This window comes from Anabrus simplex, chromosome 3, assembly GCF_040414725.1.
Source record: "Anabrus simplex isolate iqAnaSimp1 chromosome 3, ASM4041472v1, whole genome shotgun sequence".
Classification (NCBI taxonomy): Eukaryota; Metazoa; Arthropoda; class Insecta; order Orthoptera; family Tettigoniidae; genus Anabrus; species Anabrus simplex.
The window spans coordinates 434,074,187-434,092,849 of NC_090267.1; the positions used below are offsets into that span (position 1 = coordinate 434,074,187).

Genomic DNA, 18,663 nt, shown 5'->3' on the forward strand with positions numbered 1-18,663 from the left:
AGGGTGAAACCTGGTGCCGGCATATAGCCTACTCCTGTTGGATAGCACCAAGGGTCTGCTCAAGGCTTAACGTCTCCATCAGACAGATAAATTGCCATCAGCAGCGTCATATGCCCTCACGCCATGTGAGCACTGCGGAGAGGTTTGGAATGTAATCTAGCCTAACCACGATGGCAGACCGTTTAGACTTCCAACGCTTTAATGATCATGGCCACCAGGCAAACTATTCTGGTAACCTTACACTTTCTGAATTCCTCCTTTAATCTTGAGGATTACAGCAAGATATAAAGGTCATTTATTAGCTTTAACATATTTTTGCACATCCAGGCCAATCTCTGTCATGAGAACAGTGGCCCCGATCCCCCTATCGCTGTGGTGCACACTGTCCGCACGGCAAGGAAAAAAAATATAGCCATATCAAACCAACAAGCAACAGCATTGCTATTCTACTCACCGCTACTTACCTCGGCACTACTAGTGGAAACTTAAGTATTAAACAAGGGACAGTTACTTCGTGCACCACATAGTGTTGCATCGTGTTACTAACATTGCGGAGTATCCTCTAGAGCTTTGCCCATTTTTTGACTGCAAAATGCATCGCACACAATAAAGATTGTTACAGTAAATATAGTAGTCAGAATTAAACTTATTGCATTTTTTTCAGAATAATGAACTCCAGGCAGGCCTTGAAGAGTGAACGGTTACACACACCTAGTCATTCATCTAATTATTCTTGCATCTGAATTTGCAAAATTCTAATAGAGATTCTGTAAATTGCTTTACTCTAGTTAACATTGTATTTATGCTTTTCTTTCAGTGTGAGAAGTATAATGCAGGCATTCAATGAGAGTGAACTCAAAAAACTAATGGAAGAAATCAAGAAAAGTCTCCCTGATTTCCCAGTTGCTCTAAAAGACTTGAAGACTCCAAAAGCTCAGTTCATGACTGGATATTTTTATGCTGTTCTAGAAGACTCTGGAGTAGATACATCAGGTGTAGTGGTCCATCCAAAATATGGATTGGAACATGGGGATGTAAATGCACACATTATTCCTGCTATGAGACTATTCCACTTAGTGAAAGCCTTCTTTCCACAAGAAGTTGGATTATTGGAGAATATGAGTATTGATACTTTCCTGGACCCTAGTGAGTATTAACATGACAGTTTTTCATTTTTATTTTAGCATTGTAATTGTGATTGGTAGAGCCTCCGTGGCTCAGATGGCAGCGGGTCGGCCTCTCGCCGCTGGATACCGTGGTTCAAATCCCGGTCACTCCATGTGAGATTTGTGCTGGACAAAGCAGAGGCGGGACAGGTTTTTCTCCGGGTACTCCGGTTTTCCCTGTCATCTTTCATTCCAGCAACACTCTGTTATCATTTCATAGCATTTATCAGTCATTAATAAATAACCTTGAAAGTGGTGACCCCATTGTAATAATAGCCTATATAAATGTTTCATTCATTACATCCCTGACCTGGTCAAAGACTGGAAAACAGGTTGTAGGTTTTCATTTTCAATTGTGTTTGGTAACCATGACTTTCAAACTATTGTAGATGTAAAACCTGTCCTCACCGGGCGAGTTGGCCATGCGGTTTGGAGCGCGCAGCTGTGAGCTTGCATCCGGGAGATAGTGGGTTCGAATCCCGTTGTCGGCAGCCCTGAAGATGGTTTTCCATGGTTTCCCATTTTCACACCAGGTAAATGCTGGGGCTGTACCTTAATTAAGGCCACGGCCGCGTCCTTCCCATTCATAGGCCTTTCCTGTCCCATCGTCGCCATAAGACCTATCTGTGTCGGTGCGACGTGAAGCAAAATAGCAAAAAAAAAAAAAAAAAAAAACTGTTCTCAGTGGAAACCAAAGGGGCCGGAATTCTTTTTGCACTGTATACAGGATTCTGGTTCATAAAGGTGAAAATAACAAAGCAAATCATGATTTTGTGTGGTGGTAGATACAATTATAACTATAATCACACACTTATATACACCAGTTCATCAGCTCTAACACAAATCTGTTCTTGCTCAGAACCTCCCCACAGTACACAGTAGTACAGTACATACTTATTTAATACACATTACATGTTTTAAAGAAATAATACCAATAGTAATACTGTACAGTACTGTTATTTACTTCTTCCATTAATATATAATTGTATACTGGACAAAACTATCCTGGTAACACGTTTCTCAGTTAAAATACAGGCACGGCAAAGAACGTCAAACAATTCCGTGTAATTTTTCGTTGTATAGTATAATTGTTTAATCAAGTCGTCCTATTCAATACGTTATTTACTTCCTGTATGAAGATGTTTCTCCACTATCAACTATGTGTGTTTTGACCCCTCTTTTGGGTCATCTTGTGTGGATTGAATCTTAAAGGTACATAATCTACAGTTCAGTAGGCCGTAATATCCTCATAAAAATTGATGGACACTGGTACAATAGGTCTCACTAGAATCTTGATTGTGTATAGGTAAAAACATAGTTAAAATATGGTTTGAGATGTGATCTCTTGTCTTAGGCCTGAATTCACCAATTTGCTGTTATCGTAGATTTCCAAAACTTGGATAATGTCATTATCTCGGATAACGCTTGCTTCTATATTTACCACAGAATTTATCTCGGTTTACCAAAACTTAAGTTTTTGTTTCAATCTGAATTTGAACCTTGCATTTTTCATACTGATGCACAAATGAGTACGTGTTGCCACCACTATCAAAATGTAAACAAGTTTGTGGCTCCATTCAATGTTTGCAAATAATTTGTCATAAATTATGTGTACTTTTGTGCAGAAACAAAGAAAGAAGCCTAATATGACTTTCCAAAAGAGTGAATTATTATTAGAGAATTAGAAAACAAATTATAGCCTACACATTGTGGCCATGACTATATCATTACATATATGGGGAGCTCTGTATTAATACTATTATAATTCTGGTTTTTCTGAATTGATATTGATTTGTTGCTGTTGTTATCAAACTTAGTCATCTTCGAAATATACAGTTGCTGGTGTCCTGAATTTTATAGTAATTTCTTGGAAAATTCGAAAATTATGGTGCTGTGAAGGATTAGTGACAGTTGCTATGGTTATTATAAACAAGTCATTTTTCTTCTTTGAAGATTGTTTCCTTATACAGTGAATATTTTAAAATTATGAAATTCCATACATTTTATGTTTTTATCTATACCATGAAGAACTTGACACATTAACCTTTTTGTTATTGAACGGTATAACATCCAACATTAACTTTATGTGGAATACATTACCTCTCCTGCCCAAATGCCAACCTCACCTTCCCGGGATGAACAAAACTGTTTGCACAGACGAGGCTCTGTCGACCGAGTCACAGTGGTATAACCGTTACATCAATTACGGAGGAAATGCTGTAATTTCAGCTAGTCCATTAGCTGAGAGATGGCAGCCCCCCCAATGGTCTTACTTCCTTCAGGCTAGCAACCCATCGGAAGGACATTTGATTGCTTTCAAGTCTTGCGAAAGGAAAAGAAACGGATATGAAAGATGATGAACACCGCAAAGAAAAGGTTAGTAATAAGGATAATAAGTGGAAGAAAAAGAATATATTTAAGTGTGCTACATGGAATGTACAGGGGATAGCACACAAAGACGATCAACTAGATGACATTCTCTCAAAAAAGGACATCTCGATTGCTTTAATCTCTAAAACCAACCGTAAACTACAAGGTTCAAAAGAAACGGTTATTTACATACAGTTCTATAGTGGGGTCAAACAAGAGGTTAGAGGCCAAGCGGGAATCACGATCATGATACATGTAAGACTAAGATCGAGAATAGATAACTATACTTTCTGGTATTGAAAGGATTATTTCGATAAGGCTAAAGCTATCCAGAGGCTGTCTGACGGTCATAGGTGTTTATGCCCCAGTAGAGGGACGATTACAAGACAATGATAGTTTGTATAACAATTTACAAAAGTAATTAACAAAATTGATAAGCAAGATATGATTTACTGGGAGATTTTAATTCCAGAGTAGGAAATTGCAAAATTCAGAACAATATAGGAACAAATGGGGAGGAAACTTGTAATAGCAACGGAAGGAAACTTGCTTCATTCTCTTCAATCAGTTAAAAATAATGTACACAATGTTTCCACATAAAGACAGTCATAAGTTCACATGGTCAGCTAGGATTCAGTGATCTGTCATTGATTATGTCATCTGCAACCAAAAGCTAGCAGAATTAATTTTAGATGTTAAGAGTATATCAAGGTCCTGAAATGGAAACAGATAATTTCTTAGTAGTTTCACCAGTCCACATAAAGCCAAGATGGATGAAAAAAAGTACACCTTGCATGGAACAAAAAGAAACAACTTATAAAATTGGTCTTTTAAGAGATCCAAGCATAAAATGGCTGTACCAAAATAGACTTAATAATCTAATTCATGCAAAACCAGTGAGTACCAATGTAGAGGAAGAATGGTCAAATATTAGCTTAGCTTTGAAACAGGCAGCTTTTGAATATTTAAGAATAACAGGAAAATGGAAGAGAGGGAATATGGGATGAAGAGATAAAAATGGTCATATCAGAAAAAAGAGATGCCTACAAGAAATTTCTTTCAACTGGTGAAATAGAAGATAAACTAAAATACAATACAATTATACATGACAACAAGAGAGCAGTAGCTAAACGAGAAGTTAGACAAAAACATAGAGAAAGTTGGGAAAATTTTGTATCTACATTGGAAACAGGCTTAGCAAGACCATGACCACAAACTTATAAAATTCTGAAGAAATTAAACAGGGAAGTTAAGGAAGAGGTAAAACTTGAAACACTACTACCAGATGACTGGCTTAATTATTTTCAAACACTCTGGACAAGTTCTAAAAATGAAGTGTTAACTTAGCCAATATCTAACGACAATACATTGGAATCTATAACATTAGAAGAGCTAGACCAAACTTTGAAGAATCTAAGGAATGGTAAGCACCTGCAGAGGATGCAATACATGCTGAACTGTTCAAATATTCAAGTAAAACTTTCAGACAAAGATTCCTCAGCTTTTAAAATCAAATTTGGAATGGAGACAATCCACCAAAAACTTGGCAGAAAGCAATAGTTATCCCTCTTCATAAAAAAGCTGACATAAAAAACTGAAAATTACAGAGGAATTAGCATTGTTAACTCAGGTTATGAAATATATGCAAGTATCATTAAAGATAAGTTTCAGCAACATTATGAAGATAAATTGGGGAATGAACAACAAGGTTTCTGTAAAGGGTGCTCCTGCACTGATGCATATTTCACTATGAAGATATTAATAGAAAAATGTAGAGAATTCAATTTGGAAACACATTGCATTTATGGACTTTCAAAAGGCCTTTGACAGAGTAAACAAAAACAAATTGCTTGAAATTGAAATCTATAAATCCAATCTCATTTCTGTAAAATTGAAGAAGAACCAGACCAAGTGGAAATCAATAAATGGTGGTGAATGACAAGGCTGCAGACTCCCCTGTACTTTTCATAATATATATGAATGTAATAATGGAAACTTGGAAACAAGGGCGCCATGGATCAATATCAATAAATAGTTGCCTCGAACACCTAGACGCTATATTATATGCTGATGGTGTTGCATTGCTGGCTACGACGGAAGATGATCTACAAAGATCAGTTTTCAATCTAAAAAATGTTCCTTCAGATTTTAATATGATTATTTCAACAGAAAAGACAAAAATAATGGCCTTTAAGGGAAGAGACAGCTTCCTAGTAAAATACGTTTAGATAATACAACATTGGAAAGCGTAAATGTGGTCAATTATCTCGGGTACAACTTATCATACGAATCAGAATTAGATATACCAGCAAAAATTAATAGATTCACAAAAACTGCAGGAATAATAAACATCATGAAACCATCACTTGTTCAGAAACATACTCGATTGCGCCTTTATAATACCCTAGCTAAACCAACACTTAGCTATGGATCTGAGGCATGAACGTTAAGATCTCAAGACTTGTCTCGAATTACAGCATGAGAAATGACATTCATGCGTCGTACAGCAGGGTATACAAAATGGGACCACAAAAGGAATGAAGAGGTGCTAAAAGAACTGAAGGTACAACCGATAACTGACTACATCTACAGTTATCAAGAAAGTTGGAAACGTCATATACAAAGGATATAACCTGGCCGATTGCCAAAAGAAATTCTTTGATACCAACCCAGAGGAAAAAGATCTGTAGGACGTCCGATGAAGAGATGGAGGGAAAATGCAAGACCGTAATGGGACACATGGCCCAATACTTGGAAGGAAGGTGATGATGATGACTAAAAAAAACAAGGCAGTATTCCTTAATTCTTCATTAAAAAGTCATCCAGTCATGTACCGTACAAGATATAATTGAGAATTCATCTTGGGTCTACCTATGTATTGGGAATTCCAGGTATGTACGATTATGGATTACATTGACAGTATTAAATAACACTTGTATGTTTTAATATTCTCCACCTATTCAATACAATACAATTTTAAAAAATTAGGACATTGTCCTTAATAAAATTGTTGACATGAAATTAGTATATTAGATGGTACATGTTTTGCCCATTAGTAGTGGGCACCATCAGCCATATTTTCCACCTTAGAATAGATCAGGTACTTGATTGGAAATAATCTATGAATGCTGTTAAAAACTATGTCGTATAAAATGTATTGGAGATTGTTAAACAACTATTACAATATAAAATGTAGTATGCTGTTATTTGACAATATTAGTGATAATATTGGAGTCTAAAACATGGCAGTTGTTTAAGGATTATGACATAATAAAAGATATTACAATGAAGATAAAAATCAGAAAATACATTCCATTTTGTTGTCAAATGGCGTATTGTTAAAAAAAAATTTTAATGGAAAGTTAAGCAGTGGTAATGGTTGTTGGTTCGAATATTAAAACATAAAAGTGTTATTTAATACAAATATTTTCAATACGGACCCAAAAATGAATTTTAGCACATGTAATACATTGACAGTGTCGAAGCTTTAGATAACCTAAAGTGTGTTTCAAAATTAGTGTCATCGTAGTTCTCGAAGTATGTAGCGCGTTCTTTTTATCTACCTAATACATTTTATTGCATAATGTTGGTTATATTCCACATTGCTGTGATTTTCTCTCTCAGTTAAATATTTCAGCCGTCTACAAGCTGCCGTCTTGAAAGGCTATTAATTTAGATTCCCTGTTTTACCAGCCAACCTTTCTCCGGTAAAATTATAATCAAGATAATGCCTGTTATCCGAGATAATGTTGTTGGAGAATACAAATGTAACTTATCTCGGTTTTCTTAGCTTTAAACAGAGATAACAAGCTTTTACTCACATTGGCAAACACGGACGGACCGAGCTCAATAGTTGCAGTCGCTTAAGTGTATCCAGTATTCGGGAGATAGTGGGTTTGAACCCTACTGTCGGCAGCCCTGAAAATGGTTTTCCATGGTTTCCCATTTTCACACCAGGCACATGCTGGGGATGTACCTTAATTAAGGCCACGGCCCGCTTCCTTCGCAGTCCTAGCCCTTTCCTGTCCCATCGTCGCCGTAAGACCGATCTGTGTCAGTGTGACGTAAAGCCAATAGCAAAAAAAAAAAATTACGGACGGGCCTTCAAACTATAAAATTATGTTGTGTGCTAAAATCTCTAAATCTTCCTCTTAAGCTGAACTCGTTTCTTAAAACTCTGTTATAGTCATCAAATGCAGTGTTATAAGCAGGTAAATGGTTTTCTTACATTCTCTCATTTGCATGATATTGAGTACTGTCAATAGAATGTTTGAGTGACATGTTCCACTATCTGTCTCTAATCTGTTGGTTACGGAGACTTCCTGTCATAAAACGTGTTTTGATGGACGAGCTGCTATTCATGCAATCATTTTTCGTTAGCGAAATAGACTGTATGTTGATAGGGCATGTCCGTAGGACTTCATGTTCCGTAAACCATCTTCTTCATCACCATCAATTTCTGTTCCTTCTCCTTGGAGGTAATGGGTGACAAACTCTTCGATGTTTCCTAACGCCGCCTCTGTCTCAACTTCTAGATCAATGGCTGTGTAGTCTTTTGCACTGACATTACCCTAATTACATTGTTCGAGAGTTTGTTGTAGCAATTAGTATCTCGGCCATCTTGGATCCATTTGAAATACGCAAGTACTGAAAAGGATTAGGAAGGAAATTTACAATTTTTTCTTTTTCATTTAGTCACAAAATTTCCTTCTGTTTCTGTGTCAGACAGGTTCTGCTAAATACAGGCAAACTTACATGAAAACCATTGTTCACAGGACCGGGAAAATTTTCCGATATGTACAGTTTTCCATTTCATAAAGGTTTCCGCTAAAGGCAGCCTGCTGTTTCTTCACTAAAGGCTGGCTCAGTACAGGGAGCATTCTGTCAAACTAGAAACCTTATTGCATCAGGGTAAGCTGTAATTCATACCACCACTATAACTCCAGCCTCAAGGTGCTCTCCATAAGCTGTTCAGTCCAAGTCTTATACTTACAGTTAAGAAGATTTAGAAAAGTTAGCTAGGGATCCATCCTTCCTTTACAAGAGGTTCCTCCACACACTGGTGTCGATCTGCAAGTTGGTTGGGTTGTGTGCTGCCGCCTAACAATTGGCTTCAAGTCACTGGCTGTGCAGTTTACCACCTTATCGTAGCAGGATTGCTCCTGGCGAGACTTGTTATAAGATAAACTGGCCACATTTCTGGAGCAAAAACCTGGGACACTTCCGATCTAATTTATGTTCCTTTCACAGACTTTTCTTGAGTAGAGGCTTGTTTCCTTTGAGCATCAGGAAGGAACTCAGCACAGTTGCACATGTTGTCTATGTGGAAGTAATTTTATTTGAACTGTCCACCACTTAACTCGTTGAGGAAAATACTTGTTCCATGGAGCAGTAGTTCCAGACTCGGCAACTGACCCAATGTTTCTGCAGAGGAAAAGTGCTGGAACATTCTGCTGAGCGAAATTTCACACCTTTATTTTCAGAGTTCCACTCTGCTACTTTATTGTCCATACAGAAACTCATCAAACTCTTGTCATCAACTCTTTGTTTACCAGAAAATTCTGTAATACGAGGTGCATTCAAGTTATAAAACAACAGATTTTTCAGTATCAGTCAATACTGATCTGCATTTAGGGCAGTCGCCCAGGTGGCAGATTCCCTATCTGTTGTTTTCCTAGACTTTACTTAAATGATTACCATGACATTGGAAATTTATGGAACATCTCCCTTGGTAAGTTATTCCAATCCCTAACTTCCCTTCCTATAAATGAAATTTTGCCCCAATTTGTCCTCTTGTATTCCAACTTTATCTTCATATTGTGATCTTTCCTACTTTTAAAGACATCACAAAAACTTATTCGTCTTCTAATGTCATTCCACGCCATTTCTCCACTTACAGCTCGGAACATACCACTCAAGTCATTAATCTCATATTTGGTCCGTATTGACGACAGTGATTACATATAATTTTAAAAAATATTTGTTTAATGTCAAGTATTGACTAGGTTGACATTATCGTAATCTGTAATCTTCATTTCCGTATTGACGAATTACACAATTAAAAATAGGAAAGAATTTCCACCAATCAATACTTGTTTATTGCTTATATTAAGCTACAGGACTGGTTTCGACCCCATATACAAGGTCATCTTCAGCTGAACCATGAATACATATTTATATGATGAAGCTTTGATTAAATTGCATTGCCAAAGGAATGTCATATGATGATGTGCATTTAGTCACATACAAATGGGGCATGTCTTAACGTGAATTGGCATATATGTCAGTATGTACAATATTGCAACTGTATGTCTAAAATATTATGTTGAGGTCCTAAAATTAATGTATAAAACATATCTTCACTTAAACTAACTTATATATATATATATGTACAGGATAAAATACAATATATAAAAAACATTTCGTGCACATGAACTTTCGTATCTTGCTTGTTGGTCAGTTCATCAACTCTCGCATTTAAGTCCCATTTACAGTTGTACACTCAGCTGCTGTTCTTGGAGTTTAAAAGATAGGGTTGTAAAATTGCATGAGTAAAAGATTTAGTTTTCATGTGGGATAAAACACTTTCCAATTTTTAAAAAAAGTTGCCAGATGTATGAATAAAATTCGGCTAAAATATGTTCAGCTCTGCTATGTATGTTGCCTTATGTTAGAATCTAATCTTGTTGTCCTGTGGCGTCCGTAAAATTGCAAGCTCGCATGTCAAACGCAACTCGGCTACACCAACAATAATAAACATAACACCATTGCACAGCTATAAATGGGAAAGGAGCCATTACTTTGAACCCAATTTTACGGACGCCACAGGACAACAAGATTAGATTCTAACATAAGGCAACATACATAGCAGAGCTGAACATATTTTAGCCGAATTTTATCCGTACATCTGGCAACTTTTTTTAAAAATTGGAAAGTGTTTTATCCCACATGAAAACTAAATCTTTTACTCATGCAATTTTACAACCATATCTTTTAAACTCCAAGAACAGCAGCTGAGTGTACAACTGTAAATGGGACTTAAATACGAGAGTTGATGAGTTGACCAACAAGCAAGATACAAATGTTCATGTGCACGAAATGTTTTTTATATATTGTATTTTATCCTGTACATACATATGTTAGTTTAAGTGAAGATATGTTTTATACACTAATTTTAGGACCTCAACATAATATTTTAGACATATAGTTGCAATATTGTATATACTGACATATATGCCAATTCACGTTAAGACATGCCCCATTTTTATGTGACTAAATGCACATCATCATATGACATTCCTTTGACAATGCAATTTAATCAAAGCTTCATCATATAAATATGTATTCATGGTTCAGCTGAAGATGACCTTGTATATGGGGTCGAAACCGGTCCTGTAGCTTAATATAAGCAATAAACAAGTATTGATTGGTGGAAATTCTTTCCTATTTTTAATTAGGTTGACATTAAACAAATATTTTTTAAAATTATATGTAAACATACCACTCAGTCGAGCAGCTCGTCTCCTTTCACTCGCTTCTTCCCAGCCCGAACTTTGATACATTTTTGTAACGCTACTCTTTTGTCGGAAATCACCCAGAACAAATCGAGCTGTTTTTCTTTGGATTTTTTCCAGTTCTTGAATCAAGTTCTCCTGGTGAGGGTCCCATACACTGGAACCATACTCTAGTTGGGGTCTTACCAGAGACTTATAAGCCCTCTCCTTTACATCCTTGTTACAACCCCTAAATATCCTCATAACCATGTGCAGAGATCTGTATCCTTTATTTACAATCCCATTTATGTGATTACCCCAATGAAGATCTTTCCTTATATTAACACCCAGATACTTACAATGATCCCCAAAAGGAACTCTCACACCATCAACGCAGTAATTAAAACTCAGAGGACTTTTCCGATTTGTGAAACTCACAACCTGACTTTTAACACTGTTTATCATCATACCATTGTCTACTGTCCATCTCACAATATTATCGAGGTCATTCTGCACCCGCTCACAATCCTGTAACTCATTTACTACTCTATAGAGAATAACATCATCCGCAAAAAGCCTTACCTCTGCATCTACTCCTTTACTCATATCATTTATATATATAAGAAAAAATAAAGGTACTCCAAGCAGGGACTTAATCCAACTAAAATCTCAAAAATCAAGTTTTTTCCGGTGGCAGGTATAGAGGATGGTTGCCTAGTTGTAATTCCTCCTAAAACAGTAATCACCACCACCAGGTAATTGGCTACTGTACAATCCACAGTTGCCAACTTGCCCATTATGTAACTAAATCTAGAAATAAGACTTTGGGGTTACAACAAATGTTTCAAACAACGGGACAATTAGTCAAAATACATAACTGTCATGTATAATATGGGGTGTCTGTTCAGTTTTATGTAAGATCAGGTAAGAAAGCTAACTGAATCAAAATATACAGTGTGATTCAGCAGCCCCTTCCAGTATAGTTTGCTGCAGCCCAACTAACGTGTACATGGTTATAGGTGTGCTATTCCCGTGCAGGCGTATCTGAACCCTAGCGAAGTGTTTCATCATCCGTTTGCAAAACATGATGCCTTGAAATCGTGTAGCAACACCCTTTTACCATTTAACTGTATTAATGTGTCATGCCTCGTGACCAGTGTAATGAAGAGAGGAATCCGTGCATAAAACTAGGTAACAGTGCAGTAATTAATGCCTTAAACACTGAACTGGGTGGCGTACTGCCAGCACGTTTCCAGCAGTGTAGCGTAGCAGATGTGGTTAGGCGTTCGCCTAGCAGTTGATGGAATCTGCCAGCGGCGGTTCGAATCCTGCATTGTTCAAATATTTTTGCATCGGAATGATGTTTGATACGTAAACACAGGTCCACGTTTGCTACATTTGAACAGTAGAATGAACCTGTTATTCATCTTGTGCCCTGTGCGTACTCCGCTGGTTAGGGCCTGAATGTACTGTAATCTCTGCTGTCATTCGGCATGTTTTCCACAGAGGAATATGTTGACATGCTCCTCATTTATGGGGAAGCAAGACAAAATGTGTACGAGGCACTACGTCTGTACCAGGAACGGTATCCCGACGGGCGACACCCGGCTACTATGACATTCCGCTATGTTGAGACGCCTAAGGTGACAGGCGTGATTTCCAACCAGCCACCAGTCCGTGATAGGCCCGTTACTTTGAGTGAAACAGAAGAGGCCACTCTGGATGCAGCTCATAATAATTCACACATCAGTACAAGAGCGATTGCACGACAGGTGAATACCAGGCAGCTGTCTGTCTGGCGAATACTGCATGAACATAAATTTCACCCATACCATCTTGAGCTACTCCAAGAGCTCCATGGTTGGGATTTTGAAGTTCGAGTGGAGTTCCGTCGGTAAGCAGGCTGGACATGATGCAGCATTCGTATTGCATATCTTGTTCTTGGTTGAATCACGCTTTCACAATAATGGGAACGTCAATTGCCACAACATGCACTATTGGAGTCGACAATCCTCACTGGGTGCGACAGGGGGCTTATCAAGTATGATGGGGAGTGAATGTTTGGTGTAGAATCTTGGGGGATCGCCTGATTGGACCTTATTTCTTTGAGGGCCATTGTATGGGCCCACGCTACCTGCACTTTCTGCATCAGGAACTCCCACTGCTCCTGAAGGATGTGCCCTTGCACGATCGTTTGACGAAGTGGTTGCAACAGAATGGAGCTGCACCACATTCGACTTTGCCCGTTCATAACAATCTGAACGTGGAACTGCCGGGAAATGGATAGGACAAGGAGGCCCTGTTTCTTGGCCCACTAGATCATCGGATTTAACGCTGTTAGACTTCTTCTTGTGGGGACATTTGAAGAACGTCTTTTACACTCAAGTGCCGAAGCCCCTACCAGCTCCGGCAACTCACCACGGATGCCTGCCGAGCAATTACACCTGGAATGCTGCAGCGCGCAAGACAATCTATTGGACACTGGGCCCAAATTTGCATAAACCAAAACGGTCATCACATCGAGCATTTGCTGCGATAAAACCGTCAGGGGAGTTGTGTTCCTGTTATTCCCGGTCTGTATGTGTCCGGCCTGCTAACTAATCGGCCCTTCTTAGGGCCACGAACACATTCATTCATACACAATTTGCATGAAAGCGTGTATTGAACTTACATTGTGTGCGGTACGTATTAAACAAATATTTCAAAAGTTTGTTATCTTTGCCTCGGATTCAAAGCTCCCGCCTGACATGCAAGATCGCTCCGCCACGCCTTTACTAACTATATAACATATAACCATACTGCGGTGCCGTACGGCACACTGGGCAGCTTATAGCAAGTATTAGGTTTACTGCGGTCAAAAAATCAATTCAGTGTTTCGCCGGCATGTGAGGTTCATATGGTCTAGAAGGTTCATGCATGTCTTCCAGTGTTTTATACGAGTATAACATTACGGCATCCTATCATGGCGAGGCGGTAAATACCAAGATATCTGGTTGTGTTGTCTGAGCATACCTGCAGGGCAGATGTTTTCAGGACGGAATGAATGTTGTGGGTTGCATAAAACTACATTGGAAGGGGCTGCTGAATCACGCTGTAAATAGTAATTATAAATTGACAGAGTTTGAGATTGTTTGTATATGGAGGGCACTGGACAGATTTTAATAATTCTTTCAGTCCACCTCCATAGCGTAACGGTTAGTGCTATCAGCTGCCGTTCCCGAGGGCCTGGGTTCGATTCCCGGTACTGCTAGAAATGTAAGAATGGTAGGAGGACTGGTATGTGGTCAAAATTGTACACGCATTTCACCTCCATTGGGGGCATGCCTGAGAAGAGCTCCAGTACCTCGCACGAGGACACAAGTTTACTTACCATTAGAAAGCTCATTATGCTAGCTTATCAGGGAAGCAAGTTTTTTTTTAAAGCTGTGCAAGTCTGAAAAACTGTGCATGTAAGACGCTTGAAAGACTGCCTGAACTGTTGATCCTATTGAAAATGGATACCACCAAGTGTACTGGGAATTCAGTTTATTATTTTTAAACGGTTAGGTTCTTCAGTCTGCAAAACTAATCTTGAAATAATAAATGTATGAACTACCTGAAAAAGAAAAATATTTACAATTTTTCCAGGAGAAAACCTAAATAAAGGATTAGCTCAGTGGCTTAGTTGCTGGTTTCCTACCCATAGGACTGAAGATTGAATCCAGGTTCATCCTGTGTTCTGATTTTCCTCTCAAAAATGTGGCATGAGGAAGGCCTTCAATTGGCAGCCAAAACCAGAATGAGCCGGGGTGCGGAGTGGCTCCAGTGACCCCAGAAATAGCTGGGATAAGCTGAAGAAAGTTTTTTAAATTGAATATAAAAGGAAGCAAATATATTTACCCCGTTTCAAGCTTATTATTTTTTTCATTTATTTGAAATTTTGTATATAATTAGCTTTTTTTTCATATTTACTTCCAACTTTGTTACCATGGTATGAATATGCTACCTAAAAGAAAATAATGTGATTTGTAAAGGTAACCCTTTTTTTCTACAGTCCCAGTTTAAAAGATTTAACTTTGTGTGACACACCATGATGCCATTGTAGAAACAGGCGGAGTAAAAAACGTGTGTGCTGAGGGAGATGGCTACGGGAGTGTTGCTATGGGCTTGCATTCAGGGAATAGTGGGTTCGAAACCCACCGTTGGCAGCCCTGAAAATGCTTTTCCATGGTTTCCCATTTTCTTACCAGGCTGGGGCTGTACCTTAACTGAGGCTACTGCTGCTACCTTTGCTCTCCTAGCCTTTTCCTATTCTTGCATCGCGGGAAACCTTTGATGCGTTAGTGCAACATTAAACCAGTAAGGGGAAAAAAAATGTAAAAATGCATGGAATGCATGCTTGCTACTCTTCAAACAAGTATTCAAAATCTCTCTAGCAAGTCACTGGACCCATTGAGCAGCCATGTAATTAACTGTAACTCTATCATTCATGTTTATCAGAGGAGATAAAGACATACTTCCAGTATGTAATGATTTATTATTTAGAAAACAAAGTCCAAGCAGTGCTCGGGCACCATATATACCAGTAAATAGGGGAATTTGAGCGACGCTTGGGTACAGTGTTCAAAGTGTTAACCCGTTCTAGCCCAGTTTGTTTTGTGGGATGGGAAAAGTAGTCTTTTATGGGTAGAGATTGAAGTTTTCACGTTCGTGATACTGTGAATATTTAATATCTTCAGACTAATGATGGGCAATGCTCTCGATCGAGACTGGTGGCATGGATCTCGAGACTCTGGCAAGAATCTTGAGACTGATTATCCTGTGCTGCGATCTGTGTGACGTCCCAGTAACGACGAGTGTAAGCTTGATAGAATATCATAAGCTGTTATTGTGTGAAATAACGTTCTCATATGAAAACGTATCAGAAGCCTGCAAAAGTACTGCATGTCAGCTATGAACCCCTTCACATTAACGATAGTGAAAACAGAATGTCAGTATCGTAAACTGTTCATGACTTATTTGAGGTGGACAACTTAGCTGAATAACCCTATATAATTTGAGAATTTGAGATGGGGCAAGATGTGCTTTGCTGCATATTCAACCACCAATACACAAGTGAAACATGTAATCTAAAATGCCAGAGTTTGCTCCAGTTCTTTTGTCAAGGTAGTAATGGGCAATGCCCTCGACCGATTCCCCTGTGGTGCGAGATGTGTGACGTCCCTGTAGCTATGAGCGTAAACTTGATAGTATATCAGCATCAGTTCTCATATGGAAACGTGGGTGCCGATACGTATTGTCAAAGGCTAGGAAAGTACTGCATGTTCAGCTTTGAGTTCCTTAATACCATTAACGAAAGTGAAAACAGAATGTCAGTATCTTAAACGGTTCACGAGTTATTTGAGAAGAGCATCTATGCTGAGTAACCGTCATAATATATTAACTGTAGATTGGATGTGCACCTACCTGGATACTTCGCAGTTGTCGACAGGGTAGCGTCTTGTGATATTGACTGGGCTGGAGGTGTTCTAAGACGATTCCCTTTCATTGAAATTCTGTTTTCAAGTGGCGGATCATCCCAGAAGTATTTCTGCTGACGTATTTTACTTTTGAACAAACAACACTGCGGGCTGTGCGATGTGGCATCTCTTCAAAATAAGACATCCACAACTTACGTTGCGTTTCGGACAGTCTTAAAGTTATCGCCCACAATTAGACACAATTGCATATTGCACCGTCGTATACCCAGGTATCGCATTATGGTGCGAATACTCTATAACATTGTAAGGAATTATTTACTTCACCAAAATATTGGTAAACACAAGCAGTGGCCATTTTAGATTGAATGTGGGGTCTGATAACGATGTACACCTACCTGCCAAAAGAATTGGAGCAAACTCGGCCATTTTAGATTACACATTCCACTCATGCGTAATAGTGGTTGCATATGCAGCAAGGCACATCTTGTCCGGTCTCGAATTCGTATAATGCACGTCTCTAGTATCCAACTAGGAGTACCTACAGTAGCCGTCAGTTTCTGAACTTAGTCTACTAATTCGTGTACTTATTGCTGCATACAATACCAGAATGTGTTTCCTTTATAATTATGATATACTGCATCAAAATAGATCTCGATAGAAATGAACACCCTAGTCTCTTGTTCACGCGTATTTACCACGAACCAACTATGCTGGCGTAGCAGGGGGAGAGGTGATATTCCCACTTGGCGCGTCCTAGGTGGCGAATAGGAGGGTCCTAACCGGCTTGCCGGCGGGTTTGAAAATAATAAAATACCTCTTGCGGACCAAACACACAACCCTCTGTGGGTCGGGGCACAGATGAAGAATTCACCCACGGTATCCTCTCCCTATCATCTGAGGCGACTAAAAGGGGCGACCAAGGGATGATCAAATTAGAACCATGAAACTACTTGTGATTAGTACCACCACGCGGGGAACACCATGGGTCGCTTTTACTTGCGCGTAGTACCACTATGTTGGGTACCAAATAGGTTTGTGATTAGTAGCAAACGAGGGCTTGACAGCTTTTACAGTACCTGTGATTAGTAGCATATATGAGCGACGCCATGGGGTGAGGGAATCTGTGGTTCTGGCTTGCCTATGATTAGTACCCACTATATGAGGAACTCCACGGGATAGTGAGAGTCCCTGTGGTTAAATGAACACCATAGGTGTGCGTCGCCTGTAAATGGTGCCGCAATGTGCGAAACAGCATAGGTCTGCAATACATGTGCGAATTTCCTTACCTGTGAGTAGTACCGTAATGTGTGGAATACCGCAAGTCTACGCTACTCTTGATTAGTACCGCAACATGACAAATACCATGGTTCTACTTTCCTAGAAATGAGTACCATTGTGAGGGGCTGCTGACTTGGATTTTGGACCCCTTTTGACTACAAGTATCATCGATTCAGTACTGTGCTATAGAAGCAGTCCCTTAGTAATTCTATTGTTCTACGCCAGCTTCTGTGCATGTGAGGCACTGTGGGTCGGTTCCACTGATCGTTTTATATTAATATCCATCCATTCATTCTTCGTCCTCACGTTTTGAATTGTGGTCAGTGGATGTTTTTGGGCTTTTAATTTGTCATTTCATTTCATCTCATTTTGTACCATTAGGGGCTGATGACCTAGATGTTAGGCCCCTTTAAACAACGATCATCATCATCATCATACACATATTTACGCAATGGAGAAGGCCCGTGGTTGACTGTTTGCATACTCGGCACAAACAACATTCAGTTCAGTCTATCTGTAGGCCTACTGGGTGAGTTGCCCGTGTGGTTAAGAGCGCACAGCTGTGAGCTTGCATCCGGGAGATAGTGGGTTTGAATCCCACTGTCAGCAGCCCTGAAGATGGTTTTCTGTTGTTTCCCATTTTCACACCAGGTAAATGCTGGGGCTGTACCTTAATTAAGGCCACGGCCGTGTCCTTCCCATTCCTAGGCCTTTCCCGTCCCATCGTCGCCATAAGACCTATCTGTGTCGGTGCGACGTAAAACAAATAGCTAAAAAATTATGTAGGCCTACGACATGCTGCTCGCCACATAATGCGGGGACAATGCTTTCGAGATTTCTCAACATTTCTCGAGAGAAATTGTGCGTACGCTAGTCTCGAGAAATCTTGAGACCTCT

The 18,663-nt window shown here is 39.1% G+C and overlaps 1 protein-coding gene across 1 annotated transcript in view; it reads left to right on the forward strand.

Annotated features, from left to right (window-relative positions):
- Nucleotides 1-821: 821 nt before the first annotated feature.
- LOC136867402 (chromosome partition protein Smc) overlaps nucleotides 822-18,663 on the forward strand; it is a 78,776-nt gene continuing 60,934 nt past the window's right edge. The window contains exon 1 of the mRNA XM_068227085.1: nucleotides 822-1,146. Within this exon, the coding sequence (XP_068083186.1) occupies nucleotides 831-1,146 (316 nt within the window). The 5' untranslated portion in view covers nucleotides 822-830. The remainder of the gene's footprint in view (nucleotides 1,147-18,663) is intronic.